This window comes from Callorhinus ursinus, unplaced genomic scaffold (genome assembly GCF_003265705.2).
Source record: "Callorhinus ursinus isolate GAN/ISIS: 27379988/994484 unplaced genomic scaffold, GSC_fseal_2.0 scaffold6, whole genome shotgun sequence".
NCBI lineage: Eukaryota > Metazoa > Chordata > Mammalia > Carnivora > Otariidae > Callorhinus > Callorhinus ursinus.
This window is the reverse complement of record NW_027397068.1, coordinates 48762844-48784409: the sequence shown is the minus strand read 5'-3', so window position 1 is coordinate 48784409 and position 21566 is coordinate 48762844. Positions and strand designations below refer to the sequence as shown.

Sequence of the window (21566 nt, the reverse complement as noted above, 5' to 3'; positions counted from 1 at the left end):
TGATGCCCAACCCTTCCTTCTCCCCTGGACAAATGATGCTTTCGAACATGGAAAAATATCACAGTTCCCAAAATACCTTTTAAAATAAGAAGACAAAAAAGTCTGACCAGCAGTTCCTGAATGGGACCCCCTTCCAGTCATGCAAGACATGGCAAAGTAGGGTGCTGTTGATTACATCTAGCTCTTTATAATGGTACTTTTGTTTCAGTGGGAGGATTTTTTTCCATCAGAATAAATAAATATACTTGAATCACAACTGCCTTTTGTACAACATTAGGCAAAAACAAACAAATAAACAAACAAACAAAAAACACTCTACCTAATTCCCAGAGGTTTGTGCTGCCAACTTTTCTTTCCCTAAGCATCTGTGTTTTCACTTTTGGTTTTAGTGTTACACATTAGCCTACTGAGTCAATAATATAAATTAATACGTTTGAGGTGGTCATCCAATAAAGGTGTATCTGGTTACAGACTCTATTTAAATGGCTCACGATATGTAGAAATGAAGAATGTTAAGTTTTCAAGTGCTAAGTCATAGACAAATACACCTGTAAACCATGTAGCTCAACAAAACTCAAAGCTGTTCCTTCCTTTCCATCCCCTTGTCGAGGCCCTCCCTGTCTCACCTCAACAATGAAAACTCCTTGCCCCTCCCAAACTCTCATGACCTCTAGTACCCACCTCTTGCAATTCATCCTATGCCAATATTAATCATCTTCTTAAAACAAAAAAATTCTCCCTTATTCAAAAATCTATGATGCTTATAGAATCAAATTCACACTCCTACAGATGAACTCTGCTGTTTATTATAAGTAAGGCAAACTGTATAACTTGCTGTTCCACTAATATGGCCTAACTTTCCTCATAATATATTTAGTTAATGGACCCTGCCTAGAATTTCTCTAGCATAACTCTGTTCACCTTTCAAGCTCAATTTAAATGTCACCTTTTCCAGAAAGCCTTTCAGGATCACTCTGTCTAGAAAAGATTTCTTCTTCTTTTTTCTCCAAGTTCCCATAGCACATGTAGAATTGTCTTTCAGAATTTTTTTACTTTTTTCTAATAAACTGTCTGGCTATTATTCCCTAAGGACAGGGACTATATATTCAACTTGGAAGAAAAAAAAATTTTTAAAAAGATATTCCCTAAGCTGCATTGCTTACCCGGTTTTGCCTATTAGGTACACCAAGTATAGTCTTATCTTTGAGAGGAAGCTATGAAATAAAAAAAAATATTAATAAGTAATACATTATTATCAAGTATCTTCAATGAAAGAATGGCTTAGCATAAAAAGCAAAATAAAGGATTAGTTTAGGTTACTCTACATGAATAAACAACCTTAATATCTGAGAAGCAGATCATGATAAAAATGAATTTTTCTCATGTTACCCATCCATCGAACATTGGCAAAAAGATTCTGCTCATCATAGTCATTGAGGGATCCAGACTGGTGGAATCTCCTTCTCTACACATGCTTACACAATCACTAAGTCAGAAGAAGGGAAACTGGCAAGCTACAACACACTGGCTTTGAAGATTTCTGCCCCTAAGTGACATACATCTCTTCTGCTCACACCATAAGCCAAAGCACGTAACACAGCCAACCTGACTTCCAGGGGACAAGGAAGTGCAATCCTACATGTATTCAGAAATGGAGATATTTTGAAATGTTTGGAGAGTAGCATTTGTGAAGACCGCCCCATATTTTCCCAAGAGTTGAAGAAAAGCAAAAGCAATAAATTTCAAAATTTACTTAAAATAGCAAAATACTAAAAGTAGGAAACTCTCTAAGGTTGTTTAAAGATATCTTTCAGTAACCTAGGAAACTGTTTCCCTATGGTGAAATTTTAGATATTTTCCCCTTAAGATTAGATTAAAGATAAAAATGCTTATTATCCTTGCTTTTGCTCAGTACAAACTGCAAGTCCCGGCCAAGACAATAAGACATAAAAAAGAAAATGAGGTACAAACTTTGGAAGAAAAGAAAAAACCTTCCACTTCCAACAGTACAATATCAATTTGTTGATACTGCTTATCTTGATTTTTTTGGATTTTTCTATCAGAATAATTAATAATCATGAGCAAATTTAGCACAAAAATTACTTTAAAAATCAAAAGCAAAACATCAGTGACCTGTACAAAAGCAGCAGATGAACTAACAGTTGTGTCACTGGAGTCTTAGAAAGAGAGGAGAAGAGATAGTATGGGGCAGAAAAATTATTTGGTGAAATATTGGTTGGAAAATTTCAAGATTTTATTTAAAAATCCACCCATAATTATAAGAATCTAAGCAACCACCAAGCAGGGGGAAAAAAACCCCACAGGCACATGATTTTAAACTGCTGAAAGTCAAAGTCAAATAGCATATAAAAAGAACAGGAAGAAAATATACCTTAAATATGGGGATCCACAGTAAGACGGCTGACCCCTCATCAGAAACAGTGAAAGAAGACTGGAACGACATCTTTAAACTTATTAAAAAAATATATAAACCTGTTAACCTGGGAAAGTATTGATCTGCAGCAGATATGCGCTACAAGAAATGCTAGAGGAAGTTTTTTGGCTGATTGTCAATGATGCAGGTGAAAATTTGACTATACAAGAAAAAAATGAAACATTAAATACTGTGATAAATTTCATGAAAAAAATTAAATCAGATGAAAGGGGTAAACTTTTTTTTGAGAAAAACACCAAACCAAACTCATTAAAATGAAAGAAAAAAATAGAATAGTCCCATTAAATAAATAAAAGTCATAATTAAAAGGTAATCAAAAAGCACAAACCTCCAGGTATAAAGTAAGTACTGGGAATGTAATGTACAGTATGGTGACTATAGTTAATAGTACTGTATTGTATATTTGTAAGTTGCTAAGAGCTAAGTGTGGTGATAGATGTTAACCAGATTCATTGTAGTGATCATTTTGCAACATATATTAAATTACTATTTGTACATCTAAACTTCCAATAAAATGCATGTCAATTATATCTCAATTAAAAAAACAAACCTTACCTCCAAGAAAATGCTAGGCTCAGATGGTTTCACTGGTGAATTTTATTAAGCACTTAAAGAAATTATCTCAATTATATGTAACTTTTTCTGATTTTTTTCCCCATAGAAATGTGCACTTAAGGGAATAGTCTGAGTTTATTTGCTGAATGGAGATAGTCAGAACTCAGGTCTGGCCAATAAGGAATTTGACTATAATTTCAAGTTTATCCATTTGTTCTTCAGTTAACATTTGACACTGACCCTTCACTTCAGCCAGTCCCTCTCCACTCCCACCCCCAACAGAGGCTGATGCACAAGAAGAGAAAAGACAAACGTAGGAACCTGACACTGCTGTTGGACAAAGGAATCAAAGTTGGAGTCTTCTTGAAGGTGATTAAAATCAAGATTGACATAAAGTCAGTGTGTTTGAAAGAAGAAAAAAAAAAGGAGCACTGGTAAATTTGAGCCTAGATCAAGGTGAGTTTTGCATTTCATAAACAAAAATGCTTCAGGCCAAATATCTGATGGACTAGACTAATTGCAATTCCTTTCAATCTTTTTATCACAGGGTACTTGCTGCAGATAAAAACGAAGTAAGAAAGGACAGCCTTTTATGTGCTTTTCTTTCTCTTTCTAACAATTGCCATTCTGGCTTCTAGCAGAAAACTTCCCCAAACATGAAAGAGAAGAGGCAAAAGCGAGGAAGGGAATGCTGTGTGTCTGTGAACAGACATTGGAAGGTAAGCTTTCAAGGAAGAAGGAAAGTTCTGGCAAGTTTAAGCAGCATACTTTCACTATATCTTGAGGGCCTGGACTGCAGTGCATGTACTAATGTTGCAGGTCAGGTTCCCCAGAAAGTTGCCTAGGAGATGGAACTTAGTCTACAGAAGGTTTTGGGGGGCTTGCTGTCAGGATCAACACCTGTGCAGGATGGTAAGGAAGCAGAGTTGGGCCAAGGGAGAGGCTGAGCTGCAGTGCAGTAACAACACATAGGGCAAGCCCAAGGGGAGCCCTGGGGTTGGAAATGTCCTTTAGATACATCTCGAGTTGGGGAAAGGGGACCCGGCCTTCAACCAATCTGGGGATGCATCTTGCCCTCTGGAGAAAGAGTGATCTCATCCAATGTGCCTCTCCTCAGGGGAGAGCGAAGCCCAGAGATAGCAGCTGGCAACATACTCAGCAGTTAAGGGAATTAGTCCTTCCTTCTTGGAAGAGGAATCCGGGCAGGGTAACCTGGCATCCATTACTGTCCACTTTTACGTGTCTTTGCTCCTCCTGCTTTACCTAAGCCCTAAATATCATTCCTCCAGGACTCTGGTGATTGTTTTTCTTACAGCAAACTTATTAAAGGAAAATTAACAGAGAAACCTCTAGCTCTCACAGTTACAGCTGTGATAAGTTACTGTCTCCTTATTCCACAATCTATCCTAGATTCTCTTCTTGGTGGCTTAGCTGGTGGGGCAACCCAAAGTCATATCTGATTGCCTAAACCCCAAGTCATTAAGCCCTTTTGAGACTGGGCTACTATATTTGTCCATTTACCATCGAAACAGGGCAAGGAAGTACCAAGAGATAACCATATACCAAACATATTCCTCCCTGTCTCCAATGTGTCATAACAGCCTTCCTCCTGATGTTCAGACCAATTGCCTCTATCAATATGGCACTCCTGTCCTTGACATTGGCTCCTTAGCACGAGGAATATGAAGTACAGAAACATAAATCGTACTTTGCATTTCCATGGTGGGTGTTTTCCACCTTAGGAACAAAGACCACTAAACACACAGAGGTCAGAATTTCTGAAAAAGGAAGCAGAAATTCCCTATGGGTCACTCTTACTTTGACCCTTTGATTCCTAGCACCATGTATTCTAACTAATGAGGCACAGCACCATATAGTAGTCATTGATTTGAGTATATACTGCATCCTGGAAGATGACTCCCTATCCTTGCATGGTGTCATTTTTGAGCCTTATCTGTGACAAATATAAGCTATTCTATTGCTCTTCAATGCCCACTGGTATGCGACAAGACCTGTGGATCTTCGGGTTGTGGGCCCACTGTTGCACCTCCTTTGCCATAAAGTGAGTCTCTTAGTCCAGAGTTTTTGAACAGTGGCATATTGACATTTTGGGTGAGATAATTCTTTGTTACGGGGAACTATCCTATACGTTGTAGGATGTTCAGTAGCAACTCTGGCCTCTAGCCACTAGATGTCAGTAGCATCCTCCCAGTTGTGCCAACCATCTGTCTCCAGACTTTGCCAATGTCCCCCGGGGGGAAATCATCCCTGGTTAAAAACACTATCTTAGTCTGATGCAATGTTATTGGGAATTCCTGTGGATGAATTAAACTTTCTGTAATCCCACAGATAATGATGCTGTCTGAGGTTCTTCAAACAGGAAAGGCAAATCCATACCTAGAATATGTGTAGATTCAAAAAGTGCTAATCCAAAATGAATGGAGGTCTCTTCCAGGATGGAATGAGTCCAATATATTCAACTTGCCAGTAGATGGTTGCTTGGCCTCTTGAAGGAATGGTGCTTATTTGGGGGTTAGCATTGGTCTCTTTTGCTAACTGTTGGGTCATTTGGCAGTGGCAGAAGTTATATCAGTCTTCGTAAATGGGAGATCATATAACTGGGCCCATACACAGCCTCCATCCTTCACACCATAGTTACTTTGTTTCTTTGTACCCAGTGAACACTGGGGTCTCTGATGACAGAGACAGATGGCTAACATGGACCAGGTGACATTTTGTCTACTCTGCTTACTTGGTTGTTTAGTGCTTGTTCTAGGGTAGATGTTCTCTTGTGGACACAAACATGCAATACAAAGATCTTCACACTTTATGCCCACTCCCATGAATCCATCCACAGATCTTGACTGCAGACCTTCCTGTCCCTGATCTTCCCACCTTTTTCCTTCCAAGCTATTTGTCACCCATGAATTTACATAGATTTTAATCCTGGGCTATTTTCTTTCCACCAAAAGAGGAATATCATTTGTACTACCTGGAGTTCTGCCTATTGAGATTTTCCCCAACTAATGTCTTTCAAGGTCACCATGGAGAGGGGCTATAGTGAAGTCCCAATCCACTTTTAGCTTGCACACTCATACTTAGCTGACAGTTCATAAATCAGCTTTGCTCTTTATGCTTCATACAACTGTGGTGAATGAAACGTAAGTCTAAGCCTCCAGACTCTGCTGCTTGCTTGGGCCTTCTGATGCTTCCTGTGCCTAATCCTCATATACCATTTTTATCTAAAGACCTGGTAGGTCTGATGAAGTGTAATTTGACCTCTTTGACTATTATTTCTTAATCCCTAGAATGAGAGGTTTAATGAAATAACATCTCTATAACATCTTTTCCAATTCTAGAATTCTATGAGAGGAAGCATAATTTTGTATTTTGAAGGATGATTAAACATTGGCAGCTATTGTACCCTTGCTTTATGACCATGGGTCCCTCACATGGTTTTATCTACGAATACCTCAAATGCCCCTTTTTATCACCATCCTGACCAGTTACATCATCATTACTATGAGAAAACCAATGTTTCCAAATCCAATAAAAATTCTGTGCCCACAACAGCAGCATTGCTTCAAGTGTTCACCCCTCAGTTTCTTGCTCCAACTTGCACAATCATCTATACACCCAATTTATAGTAAATGCTACATTTAGAATTATAGACTATAGGATATCTCTGGGAGAAACCTTAAAAATGAACTACTTGAGTCTCCTAGCCACATATAGCCTAATCCATCAGAGGGAAAACTCAGGTTCATTGGCCCACTTGGGAGCTCTGTGGTCTTTAATACTTTGGGTGCACTTAGTCAGGTCTGCAAAGAAAGAAGATTCAAGAATGGATTCACTAAACAATCAGTGAGAGCTATTGACTGAGTCAGAGAGAGACCTTGAAAGGGGGACTGTGAGGCATGAGGATTGCTGCTTAATTTATTTGCAATGGGAAAATGATTTTAAGGTTAAAATCACTTTGATATGATCTGCAAAGAGTGAGAGTTTGACTTCCTTTTCGCCGATTCGGATGTCTTTTATTTCTTTTTGTTGTCTGATTGCTGTGGCTAGGACTTCTAGTACTATGCTGAATAGCAGTGGTGATAGTGGACATCCCTGCTGCATTCCTAACCTTAGGGGGAAAGCTCTCAGTTTTTCCCCATTGAGAACGATATTCGCTGTGGGTTTTTCATAGATGGTTTTTATGATATTGAGGTATGTACCCTCTATCCCTACACTGTGAAGAGTTTTAATCAAGAAAGGATGCTGTACTTTGTCAAATGCTTTTTTTGCATCTATTGAGAGGATCATATGGTTCTTGTTCTTTCTTTTATTAATGTACTGTATCACATTTATTGATTTGTGGATGTTGAACCAACCTTGCAGCCCAGGAATAAATCCCACTTGGTCGTGGTGAATAATCCTTTTAATGTACTGTTGGATCTTATTGGCTAGTATTTTGGTGAGAATTTTTGTATCCATGTTCATCAGGGATATTGGTCTGAAATTCTTTTTGATGGGGTCTTTGTCTGACTTAGTCAGAATGGCTAAAATTAACAAATCAAGAAATGACAGATGTTGGCGAGGACGCGGAGAAAGGGGAACCCTCCTACACTGCTGGTGGGAATGCAAGCTGGTGCAGCCACTCTGGAAAACAGTATGGAGGTTCCTCAAAAAATTGAAAATAGAGCTACCATATGACCCAGGAATTGCACTACTGGGTATTTACCCCAAAGATACAAATGTAGTGATCCGACGGGGTACATGCACCCCGATGTTTATAGAAGCAATGTCCAGAATAGCCAAACTATGGAAAGAGCCCAGATGTCCATCAACAGATGAATGGATAAAGATGATGTGGTATATATACACAATGGAATATTATGCAGCCATCAAAAAATTGAAATCTTGCCGTTTGCAACAACGTGGATAGAACTAGAGGGTATTATGCTAAGCAAAATAAGACATGTATCATATGACCTCACTGATATGAGGAATTCTTAATCTCAAGTAGGAAGGGAAAAATGAAGGGGGGGAAATCGGAGGGGGAGACGAACCATGAGAGACTATGGACTCTGAGAAACAAACTGAGGGTTCTAGAGGGGAGGGGGGTGGGGGGATGGGTTAGCCTGGTGATGGGTATTAAAGAGGGCATGTATTGAGTGGAGCACTGGGTGTTATACACAAACAATGAATCATGGAACACTACATCAAAAACTAATGATGTAATGTATGGTGATTAACATAACAATAAAAAATTAAAAAAACAAAACTACTAGAGATTATTCATTATGATTCCTGCTACATTACTTACTAGAGTTTCATTTTATGGAAACATAGTAACACTGCAAATATTTTCACAAATTGACCAAAAATATAATATTTATTGTTGGGCAACATAATAGTAATAAATATGCTTGGACAAAAGGATACCAGAATCATTTATATGAGTAGTTAATAATTGAGTTTTTATGAATATTTAATAATTGAGTATAAATCCAGAATTTATCACTGCATCATTTCAGACTGTTAATGACTTTTACAAATGGCACTGAAAGAATTTCTCTATACAAAATGGGAGAAGTAACTGACAGCAAGAAATTACCTTAAATGGAAATTGTCCTAACCCCAAATACCTGTAGGAAACATAATTTTCACTCCAAAATTTGAAAATAAGTAATTTTCAGTAGCAGTTTGACATTATAAACCTTAACTTTGGTGACTTCTACTGGACACTTTTTAAAATTAATCTTTAATTTGGGGATAATTCACAAGCAGTTGTAAGGGATAATATAGAGATCTCATGTAACTCTTACCCAGTTTTCCCCAAATTATAACATCTTGCAAAACTGTTATACATTATCACAGCCAAGATATTGATGTGGACACATTAAAATGCATCACATTAAACACAATGAACCAAAACCTTTGGGATGTAACAAAAGTGATTCTAAGAGGGAAGTTGATAGCAAGACAGGCTTACTTCAGCAAGCAAGAAAAATCTCAAAGAAACAACCTAACCTTACATGTAAAGGAACTAGAAAAGGAAACACAAACAAAACCCCAAACCAGCAGAAGGAAGGAGATAATAACGATTAGAGCATAAATAAATGATATAGAAACTAAAAAACAATAGAACAGATCAATGAAACCAGGAGCTGGTTCTTGGAACAGATCAACCAAATTGACAAACCTCTTGCCAGACTCATCAATAAACAAACAAAAAAACCCAAACAAATAAGTAATAAGAAAAAAAGAGAGGACCCAAATAAACAAAATCACAAATGAAAGAGGAGAAATAAAACCCAACACTACAAAAATACAAATAATTGTAAGAGAATATTATGAAAAATTGTATGCCAACAAACTGGACAATCTAGAAGAAATGGATAAATTCCTAGAAACATATAATCTATCAAAACTGAAGCAGGAAGAAATAGAAAATTTGGACAGACTGATTACCAGCAATGAAATTGAATCAGTAATCAAAAAAAGTCCCAAAAACAAAAGTCCAGGACCAGCTGGCTTCACAGGTGAATGCTACCAAACATTTTAAAAAGAGTTAATATCTATTCTTTTAAAACCATTCCATTTTTTAAACTATTCTTTTAAAACTATTTAAAAACTAATATCTATTCTTTTAAAACTTTTTTGAGGTGGCCGGGAAGATGGTGGACATTCAGACTGAGTGCGCCTACCAAAAGCAGCCAACCATCTTTCAAAACAAGAAGAGGGACCTGCTTGGAGAAACTGGCAAGGAGAAGCTCCAGCGATACTACAAAAATATCGGTCTGGGCTTCAAGATGCCCAAGGAGGCCATTGAGGGCACCTACATTGACAAGAAATGCCCCTTTACTGGTAATGTCTCCATCCGAGGGCAGATTCTTTCTGGTGTGGTGACCAAGATGTGGATGCAGAGGACCACTGTCATCCGCCGAGACTACCTCCACTACATCAGAAAGTACAACCACTTTGAGAAGCGCCACAAGAACATGTCTGTGCACCTGTCCCCCTGCTTCAGGGATGTCCAGATCGGTGACATCATCACAGTGGATGAGTGCCGGCCCTTGAGCAAGACTGTGCGTTTCAACGTGCTCAAAGTCACAAAGGCTGCTGGCACCAAGAAGCAGTTCCAGAAGATCTGAGATGAGACATCTGTCCACACCCCTAAAAAAAATAAATTTATTTTCCCACAAAAAAAAAAAAAAAACTATTCCAAAAAATACAAGAAGGAAAACTTCCAACTTCATTCTATGAGGCAAGATACCCTGATACCAAAACCAGATAAAGATACCATAAAAAAAAAAAAAGAGAACTATAGGCCAGTGTCTCTGATAAACATAGATGCAAAAATACTCAACAAAATACTAGCAAACAGGATCCAACAATACAGTAAAAAAAAAAAAAAAAAATCATTGACCACAATCAAGTGGGATTTATTCCCAGGATGCAAGGGGGTTCAATATTCACAAATCAATGTGATCCATCACATCAATAAGAAAAAGGATAAAAACCATATGATTATTTCAATAGATGCAGAAAAGCATTTGATAAAGAACAACATCTATTCATGATAAAAACCCTCAACAAAGAAGGTCTAGAGGGAACATATCTCAATAAAATAAAGGCCTTATATAAAAAACCCACAGTGAACAGCATATTCAATGGGGGAAAACTGAGAGCTTTTCCAAGGATGTCCACTCTCATTGTTTTTATGCAACACAGTACTGGAAGTCCTAGCCATAGAAATCAGACAAGAGAAAGAAATAAAAGGCATCCAAATTGGTAGGGAAGAAGTAAAACTTTCACTATTTGCAGATGACATGATACTACATACTACATACAGAAAACACTAAAGACTCCACCAAAAAGCCACTAACGTCAGAGGCTACAAAACTAGTAAAATTTCAGGACACAAAATCAATGTACAGAAATCTGTTGCATTTCTATACACTAATAATGAAGTAGCAGGTAGAGAAATTAAGAAAACAATCCCATTTACAATCGCACCAAAAATAATAAAATACCTAGGAATAAACTTAGCCAAAGAGATGAAAGACCTGTACTCTGAAAACTATAAAACACTGATGAAAGAAATTGAAGATGAACCAAAGAAATGGAAAGACATTCCATGCTCGTGGGTTAGAAGAAAATACTGATTAAAATGTCTAAAGTACCCAAAGCAATCTATAGATTTAATGCAATCCCTATCAAAATACCAACACCATTTTTCACAGAAGTAGAAGAAACAATCCTAAAATTTGTGTGGAACCACAAAAGACCCAGAATAGACAAAGAAATTTTGAAAACGAAAAATAAAATGGTAAGCATCACAATTCCAGACTTCAAGTTATATTACAAAGCTGTAGTTATCAAAACAGTACGGTACTGGCAAAAAAAAAAAAAAAAAAAAAGGATGCATAGCATCAATGGAACAGAATAGAAAACCCAGAAATAAACCTATAATTATATGGTCAATTAATCTTCAACAAAGGAGACTAGATTATGCAATGGGAAAAAGACAGTCTCTTCAACAAATGGTGTTGGGAAAACTGGACAGCTACATGCAAAAGAATGAAACTGGACCACTTTCTTATACCATACACAAAAATAAACACAAAATGGATTAAAGACCTATGAGACCTGAAACCATAAAAATCCTAGAAGACAGAACATAAGGTGATTTCTCTGACATTGGCTGTAGCAACATTTTTCTAGATATGTCTTAAGGCAAGGGAAATAAAAGCAAAAATAAACTATTGGGACCTCAACAAAAGAGCTGTACAGCAAAGAAAACAATCAATGAAACCAAACAGCAACCTGCGGAATGGGAGTAGATATTTGCAATTGACATATCTGATAAAGGGTTACTATCCAAAATATATAAAGAACTTGCACAACTCAACACCCATAAAACAAATAATCGAATTTTAAAATGGGCAAAAGACATGAAGAGACATTTCTCCAAAGACAGATAGCCAACAGACACATGAAAAAATGCTCAACATCACTTATTAGGGAAATACAAATCAAAACTACAGTGAGATATCACCTCACACCTGTCACAATGGCTAAAATCAACAATGCAAGGAACAACAGGTGTTGCCAAGGATGTGGAGAAAGGGGAACGCTCTTTCATTGTTGGTGGGAATGCAAACTGATGCAGTCTTTATGGAAAACAGTATGGAGGTTCCTCAAAAAGTTAAAAATAGAACTTCCCTACGATCCAGCAATTGCACTACAAGGTATTTACCCAAAGAATACAAAAATACTAATTCACAGGGATACATGCACTCTGATGTTTATACCTGTATTATCTACAACAGCTAAATTATGGAAACAGCCCATGTCCACTGACTGACGAATGAATAAAGAAGATGTGGTATGTATATACAATGGAATATCACTCAGCCATAAAAATGAATGAAATCTTACCATTTGCAACAACATAAATGGAGCTAGAGAGTATAATGCTAAGCAAAATAAGTCAGTTAGGGAAAAGCAAATACCATATGATTTTAAGAAACAAATGAGCAAAGGGAAAAAAGAGAGAGAGAGGCAAACCAAGAAGGAGACTCTTTTTTTTTTAATTTTTTTATTGTTATGTTAATCACCATACATTACATCATTAGTTTTTGGTGCAGTGTTCCATGATTCATTGTTTGTTCATAACACCCAGTGCTCCATGCAGAACGTGCCCTCCTCAATACCCATCACCAGGATAACCCATCCCCCTCCCCCCTCCCCTCTAGAACCCTCAGTTTGTTTTTCAGAGTCCATCATCTCTCATGGTTTGTCTCCCCCTCTGACATACTCCCCTTTTCTTCCTCTCCTGTTATCTTCAAGAAGGAGACTCTTAACTATAGAGAACAAACTCATGGTTACCAGTGAGGAGGTGGGTGGGGGGAATGGGTGAAATAGGTGATGGGGATGAAGGAGGGCACTTGTTGGGATAAGTACCTGGTGTTGTACGGAAGTGTTGAATCACTCTAGTGCACACCTGAAATTAATATTACACGTATGTTAACTAACTGAGAATTTAAAATAAAAAAACCTTAATATACAGAAAATAAACAGGATTTATTGATAAAAAAAGACGCAGCACATTTCCATCACCACAAAGATCTCTTATTTTGCCCTTGTATAGCCACCTACTTCTCTCCTATCTTCCTTTCCCTCCCACCTATTTCTAACTCTGGGAACTACTAATCTGTTCTCCATTTTTACAGTTTTGTTATTTTAAGAATGTTATATAAATGAAAGTATACAGTGTGTTACCTTTTGGGATTGGCATTTTTTAATGTAATATAATTCTTTGAAGATTCATCCAAGTTGTTATGTGTATCAATAGTTAATTCCTTGTTATTATGGAGTTATATTTGATGATATGAATATACCACAGTATTTTTAATCATTCATCCATTAAACAATATCTGCCCCATCCCAGTTTATATTACATATGATACTCCTATGAACATTTGTGTACAGGTTTTTGTGTGAACGTAAGTTTTCATTTCTCTGGGATAAATACCCAGGAGTACAATTGCTGGGCTGTAGGGAAGTTACATGTTTGGTTTTTTAAGAAACCAATAAACTGTTTTCCAGAATAGCTAGATCATTTTAAATTCCCACCAGCAACGCAGAAGCAATCTAGTTTCTCCACATCCTTACTAGCATTTGGGTTGCCACTATTGTTCTCTTTTAGTCGTTTTGATAGGTGTCTAGTACTATCTCATTGAGATTTTAATTTGCATTTCCCTGATGGCTAATATTGTTGAACATCTTTTCATGTGCTTATGCGCTATCCGTGCATCCTGGCCAGTGAAATGTTTTTGCCTGTTTTCTAACGGAGCTGTTTTTGTACTAAGTTTTGAGTCTTCCCATATTCTAGATACCTCTTGTTAGATATGTGGCTTGAAATTTTTTTTAGTTTGTGGCTTGTTTTGAGCATCTTAACAAGGTCTTTTGCTGGGCAAAAGTTGTTTTATTTTAAATTTTGATGAAATCAACGTATTACTTCCTTTTGACCATGCTGTTTGTATCAAGCACAAGAAGTCCTTGCCTAGTCTTAGATCCCTAACATTTTCTCTTTTCTCTTTTTTTTTCTTTTTAAGATTTTATTTATTTATTTAATTGAGAGAGAGAGACAGCGAGAGCAGGAACACAAGCAGGAGGAGTAGGAGAGGGAGAAGCAGGCTTCCCGCCGAGCAGGGAGCCCCATGCGGGACTCGATCCCAGCACCGTGGGATCATAACCTGAGCCGAAGGCAGTCGCTTAACCAACTGAGCCACCCAGGCGCCCCTTCTCGTGTTTCTTTCTAAAAGTATTATAGTTCTATGTTTTACCATTAAGTCCATGATCCATTTTCATTTATAGTTTACATAAGATACGAAGAGGAGGCTGAAGTTTATTTTTTTTGCCTACGGACATCCAATCACTCCAGTACCATTGATTGAAAATCAAGTTATTTTTCTTCCATTGCATTGCTTTTGCCCCCTCATCAAAAATCAGTTGGGTATCATTGTGTGAATCTATTTCCAGGTTCTTTATCCTATTGCCTCGATCTCTGTGTGTATTCCTCCACCACGATCACACTATCTTAATTGCCATCACTATATAATAAGTCTTGAAATCAAGAAGAGGAGTTTCCTCCACTTACTTTTTTTTTAAAAATTGTTTTAGCTAACCTAGCTCCTGTGCCTTTCCATGTACATTCTAGAATAATCTTTCTCTCACTACACAAAAACTTTGCTGGGATTTTGATAGAAATTGTGTTAAACCTGGATGGGAATTTTGGGGAAAACTGACATCTTTATTATGTTGAGTCTTTCAGTTCACAAACACTGCATGGCTCTATACTTATTTACATCTCCTTTGATCTCTTTCATCAGCATTTTACAGTTTTCAGCATATGTGCTTGTTAGATTTATACCTAAATTTTTCATTTTTTTTGAGTGAACAAAAATGGCATTGTATTTTTAATTTTGATGTCTGTGTGTTCATTGTTAGTATACAGAACTACAATCCACTTTTATTTTATTTTTTAATTAAAAAGATTTTTTTTAAAGATTTTATTTATTTATTTGACAGAGAGAGACACAGCGAGAGGGAACACGAGCAGGGGGAGAGGGAGAGGGAGAAGCAGGCTTCCTGAGAGCAGGGAGCCTGATGCGGGGCTCGATCCCAGGACCCTGGGATCATGACCGGAACCAAAGGCAGATGCTTAACGACTGAGCCACCCAGGCGCCCCTAATTAAAAAGATTTTTATTGCATCATTTCCCACCTGCAGCGGGGCCACTGCTGTGGATACCGCTGACCCCGCTGACCTTGCTAACCATGCCTGACACCTGTGGGAGATCTGCAATTAACTTGTATGTGCTTATCTTGTATCCTGCAATCTTGCCTAACTCACTTATCAAGTCCAGGAGTTTTTATAAATTCCTTGGGATTTTCTGCAGAGACAATCATATACTTTACAAATATTAACAGTTTTATTTCTTTGCTTTATAATCTGTGTGGATTTTTTTAAGATTTTAATTTTTTAGGGCAGTTTTAGATTCACAGAAAAACTGAGAGGAAGGCACAGAGATTTTTCATAGACACCCTGCCCATACTCATGCATTGCCTCACCCATTATCAATATCCCTCACCAGCGGGTACCTTTATTACACTAGATGAATCCACACACTGACACATAATTATCACCCCAAGGTCCATAGTTTACCTTACGGTTCACTCTTGGTGTTATACAGTCTGTTGGTTTGGACAAATATATAATGACTTGCATCTACCATTATAGTGTCATGCAGAGTATTTTCACTGCCCTAAAAATCCTCTGTGCTCTGCCTACTCATCTCTCTATTCCCCAATGCCTGTCAACTGCTGACTTTTTTACTATCTCCCTAGTTAGTTATTTACAGGATGTCATATGGCTGGAATCATACAATATGTAGTGTTTTCAGAATGGCTTCTTTCACTTAGTAATATTCATTTAAATTTCCTCTGTCTTTTCATGGCTTTTTTTTTTAAGACTTTATTTATTATTTGTCAGAGAGAGCACAAGCAGGTAGAGCATCAGGCAGAGGGAGAGAGGGAAGCAGGCTCCCCGCTGAGCAGGGAGCCCGATGAGGGGCTCGATCCCAGGACTCTGGGATCATGACCTGAGCCAAAGGCAGACGCTTAACTGACTGAGCCACCCAGGTGTCCCTCTTCTCATGGTTTGAAGCTCATTTCTTTTTAGAGCTGAATAATATTCTATTATCTGGATGTACCACAGTTTACTTAACCATTCACCTCCTTAAGGACATCTTGGTTCCTTCCAAGTTTAGGCAATTATAAATAAAGCTGCTATAAACATCTGTGTACAGTTTTTGTGTGGACATAAGTTTTCAGCTCTTTGGGTAAATACCAAAGAGTGCAATTGCAGGATTGTATGGTAAGAGTATGTTTAGTTTTGTAAGAAACTACCAAACTGTCTCCCAGCGTGGCTGTGCCAGTTCATTCTCATCAGCAATGAACGAGAATTCCTGTGGCTCCACATTCTCACCAGCTTTTAACGTTAGCCTTCCTGATTTCGGCCATTCTACTTGACGTGTAGTGGTATCTCATTGTTTTAATTAGCACTTCCCTGATGACATATTATATGGAGCATATTTTCATACACTTATTTGCTATCTGTACATCTTCCTTGGGGACATGTCTGTTAAGATCTTTGACCCATTTTTTAATTGGGTTATTTGTTTTCTTATTGTTGAGTTTTACAAGTTCTTTGTATATTTTGGGTAACAGTTACCAGATGTGTCTTTTGCAAATATTTTCTCCCAGTCTGTGCCCTATCTTCTTATTATCTTGATATTATGTTGTGCAGAGCAGTTTTTAATTTTAATGAAGTCCAGTTTATCAATTATTGTTTTCATGGATCATGCCTTTGATGTTGTACCTAAACCACACTCAAGATCATCTAGATTTTCTCCTATGTGTCTTCTAGGAGTTTTATAGTTTTGTGCTTTACATTTATGTCAATAATCCACTTCAAGATAATTTTTGTGAAGTGTGTAAGGCCTATGTCTAAATTTATTTATTTATTTTTTTGCTTGTGGATGTCCATTTGTTGAAAGGACCATCTTTGCTCCATTGTATTGTCTTTATTTCTTTGCCAAAGATCAGTTGACTCTGTTTATGTGGGTCTCCTTCTGGGCGCTCTATTCTGCTCCATTGATGTATTTGTCTAATCTTTCACCAATACCATTCTGTCTTAATTACCGTAGTTTTATAGTAAGTCTTGAAGTCAGGTGGTGTCAGTCCTCTAACTTGTTCTTTGACACTGTGTTGGCTCTTTCAGATCTTTTGCCTCTCCAAGGAAACTTGAGAACCACTTTACTGATAGCTACAAAATAATCCTCTGAGACTTTGGTTGGGATTGCACTGAATCAATCTATAGGTCAGTTGGGAGGAACAGACATCTTAACAATATTGAGTTCACAAATATGGACTATCTCTCCACTTAATTCTTTTTTTTTTATTTCATTCATCAGAGTTTTGTAGTTTTCCTCATCTTGCACATATTTTGTTAGCATTATACCTAAGTATTTCACTTTTGGGGTGTAATGATTTCTATGGTTTTTATCTCCTTTTCTTGTCATATGGCATTGGCTGGAATTTCCAATTACTATTTGAATAGGAGCAGTGAGAGCCGACATCTTTGGATTGTTCCTGATCTTAGGTGGAAAGCATTTGGTCTTTCATCATTAAGTCTATCTTTGCTGTAGGGTTTTTATTTTTGCTTTTGAAAATGCTCTTTATCAAGTTGTGGAATTTTTCCTCTATTCCTAATTTTCTGGGAGTTTTTATCATGAATAAATGCTGAATTTTTGTCAAATGCATTTTATGTACCAACTGATACCATTATGTGATTTTTATTCTTTATACTGTTAATATGGTGTATTACATTACTGATTTTCCAATAGTAAACCAGTCTTGCATCCCAGAAATAAACCCTGCTTTGTCATGACATATAATTATTTTTATATATTGCTGAATACTATTTGCTAATATTTTGTTAAGGATTTTTACTTTTTATTAATGAGGGTTATTAGTCTGAACTTTTCATTTTTGTACTATCTTTGTCTTGTTTTGGTATCAGGGTAATATTAGCTTCATAAAACTAACTGGGAAATGTTTTTTCCTATTCTTTTTGGAAAATATCGTGTGTATAACGGATGTTACTTTTTCTTTAAATATTTGTATAATTAGTTTCAAAATTATGAATTCAGTTCCCTTAATGGTTCTAGTGTTATTGCAATTATCCTCATTATCTATTTCTTATTGAGTTGTGATAGCTTGTGCTTTTTGCAGATTTGGTCCATTTATTCTAAATTATCAAACTTATGTGTGTAGATTATTGATTTGAGACATCTTCTCTTTCTTAATACAAACATTTAGTGATATAAGTTTCCCCCTTAGAACTGTATTAGCTATGACCCACAAATTTTGATATATTGTATTTTAATTTTCATTCAATTATATATATACATATATATATATATATATGTTTTTAATTTTCCTTGAGACTTTCTCTTTGACCCATGGTTATAAAAGTGTTGTTTAGTTTCCAAATGATTAGAGGTTTTCTTGTTATCTTTTTGCTATTGGTATGTAGTTTGATTCTAGTGTGGTCCAAGACCACACTTTGTATAACTTCAATTGTTTTAAATGTGTTCTAGTTTGTGTTACTGCCCAGGATATCATTTATTTCAGCAAAGTTCTATGGATCTTTGAGAAGAATGTGTATTCTGCTGGTGTTGGGGAGTTTTCTATAAATATCAATTCAAGCCTGTGGGTTGATGGCAGTGTTGAGTTCTTCTATATCTGTGCTGGTTTTCTGTCTGGCTGTTCTATCAATTATTGAGAGAAGGATGTCGAAATCCTCAACTATAACTGTGGACTTGTTTATTTCTCTTTCCAGTTCTATCAGTTTTTGTTTCCCATATTTTACTGCTCTGTTCTTTGGTGCATATACATTTAAGGTTGCTAGCTCTTTTTGGTGAATTGACATTTTAACATTTTGTAATGTCTCTCCATGTATCTGGTAATTTTATTTGCTTTAGTTTTATCTTCCTCTGACAACACTGTGGCAGGTGAGGTGTGGGCATTACCTCATTACTGCTCGATGTGTTTCCAGTTTCCCTTTCAGCCTCTGTTGACTCCTGAAAAGAGAAGGCACTCCTTATTACTGCTAGATATGGGTGAGAATTCAGACCCCCCCAATAAGCATCCTCTGATACCACCCTGCTGGTAGAGAAAGGAGTGCATCCTACTGCTCTGCATGTGACACTAGAGAGTGGGAAGATGGCTTCATTACTGCTGGATGGTGGTGAAAATCCTGATGCTCCACTAGGCTTTCTCTGACCTTACCCCAGTGTTGGGGGGCATTCCTCATAGCCTGATGATGGTAGAAGTCTAGAACCTCCTGTCAGCATTCACTGGCATGGGTGAGGGCAGGGCCAGATTTTTCTTTCCTATGGTATTTAGCTAAAGTAGAGCAGCTATTGTCTAAAACTCTTCTTTCTTGCTAGGCCATCCTATTCCTGGTCCTTTGGCTAAGGAGAGCAGGCTTTTGTTGGGGTTTTTTGGTCCATATCCACTTGTGTTTCTGAGTTACCAGTTTCTTTAGTTCCAAGTCTGGGACATATGAGGCAAAAATAAAATACAGGGAATTCACCACTGTGTCATTTCTTGGGTCCTGAGTTTCTACTCAGTCTGACTTCTTCTCTCATCTTTCAGTCTTCCTATGTTTGTTTTGTATATAATGACCAGGATTTTTAGTTGTCCATAGTGGGAGGAATAAGGAAAAGTATGCCTATTCCATCTTCTCCTCTCACTGACAATTTTAATTGAACTCTTACCTCTCTCCATAAGCATTTGCTTTTCAAAGAGATAGTCTGAAATCAGCTCCATTAACTGTATTATTTCAGTATAAAATGATCCCTCTCTATATATGCTTGGATGTAAAAAATGTGAATCATCTTAATTGCAATCAAGTTTAGCCTGTTGTCTTTGGAAGGATTCTACTGGATCAGCAATGCATAATCATAGACAAGCCCCAAACCATGCATATATAGCATCTTCTGATCTAATGATAATATAGCAAATTCAGCCACTATGTAAAAGATGCACATTATTAGCTGGCCTTTCAGGAAATTATTTGTAGGAGGAAATAAAAGAAAAACAGAAAAGATTTAGTTCATGAAATTTACAATAGAACAAATAGTAGGTGGGGGAAAATGCAACTTCTAACACCAACCACAACAGCAGCCTTTGGGACAGGTTTTGTGCCATGTCACAAAAGTTCTCCAGTTTGTTCACTGGAGAAACACAAAATTTCTAGTATTTTGAGGGAACACTACTTTAAAATATGTATCTTTAATGTCATTATATAAATTTACAACAATATTAATATAAGAAAATATTTCTTTATTCAATATCAAAAACCAGCTCTGAGTACAAGAAGCAACAAACAAATAGTTCTAGTCCCATTTTCACAAAATTTTTTTCTTTTAAGAATACTTTTTTCTAACTCTATAATTATTTTATTACAGCACAACATAGGGTTTTAAGAAATATATCTGGAGGGATACTTGAAATTAAAAAATTCTGTCCTTTTAAATTTTGAAAGAGCAATTACTATTTTAAGAAAAGAATGGCTTAGTTCTTCACACATACCTAAATGACTTTGTAGCAAGCCACAAAACTGAAAAAGCCACGATAAATTAATTGTTGTTTGATCTGATTCTCAGTGTCAATTATCAACTTGAACTAGGTCTATACATTTAGTATTGTGCTTTGGAATGACAATGTGGCCATCACAGAAGGAAGGGAGGAAGGGAAGAAAGGGAAGAACAAGGAAGGAGGGGGGAAGTATGGAATGACAGAAGGGCAAAAGGAAGGAAAGAAGGAAGGGAGGAGGGAGGGAGGGAAACTAGAGAGGGAAGAAGGGAAAAAGAAAAAGAAGTTTCAAATATTTCAAATAATTAGCACTTGTAGGGAAAACTATTATTTTTCCATGCATATACTTCATTGGCTCTAACTTAAGAAACAAGGAAAATAAATAAAAAGCACTGGATTTTTTTTCTTGCCTTCTCAAACTTCATTCCCATCTGTCTGCTAATAGTTCCCCAGTTTTACTATGGAGATCTATGCTTCTTAAGGGATGTGGTAAGCCCATTACCCAAGCCAGGTCAATCAGTATGTATAATAAAGAATAAGACCCAATAAAGCAACAATGTTTGTCTCTACCTAAAGTTTTGTTCATTAGACTCATTCAACTAAAATACAGAGCCTATAATCATCTTGAATAAAACCCATCTGAACGTCTAGATTGAATGATGACCATAGTTTTGTAGAATATCCACCAGTATTCACTTGAAAATGCCCAGGTTTCCATATGGATTTCATATACATAAGAATGTTTACTGCTTGAAAAATGACTTTCTCCTTGAAAAAATTCAACCAGACTGGTCAAGACAAATGTGCTCTTAAAACAGTTAAGGCGATTGGTCT

General features: G+C 36.9%; 2 protein-coding genes and 1 long non-coding RNA gene across 4 annotated transcripts in view; 2 read left to right on the top strand and 1 right to left on the bottom strand.

Annotated features, from left to right (window-relative positions):
• VNN1 (vanin 1) overlaps positions 1-21566 on the top strand; it is a 725633-nt gene that overhangs the window by 462917 nt on the left and 241150 nt on the right. The window lies entirely within an intron of this gene.
• Positions 1-21566, bottom strand: part of LOC112818459 (uncharacterized) — a 219506-nt gene that overhangs the window by 987 nt on the left and 196953 nt on the right. The window contains exons 2-3 of one of the 2 annotated variants that reach the window (XR_012378571.1): positions 19163-19213; positions 12968-13007 (exon numbers count right to left, since the gene is read on the bottom strand). The exons of the other annotated variant lie outside the window; for it this stretch is intronic. This is a non-coding gene — a long non-coding RNA (uncharacterized lncRNA). The remainder of the gene's footprint in view (positions 1-12967; positions 13008-19162; positions 19214-21566) is intronic. 2 annotated transcript variants of the gene reach the window in all.
• On the top strand, positions 9672-10194 carry LOC112818452 (small ribosomal subunit protein uS17-like). The gene has a single exon (XM_025865547.2). It carries the CDS (start codon positions 9676-9678, stop codon positions 10150-10152), a length of 477 nt encoding a protein of 158 aa, XP_025721332.1. The 5' UTR covers positions 9672-9675; the 3' UTR covers positions 10153-10194.

What these genes read in the sequence shown, in the direction of transcription:
- LOC112818452 (XM_025865547.2), top strand. Translation starts at nt 9,676, where the DNA reads ATGGTGGACATTCAGACTGAGTGCGCCTACCAAAAGCAGCCAACCATC.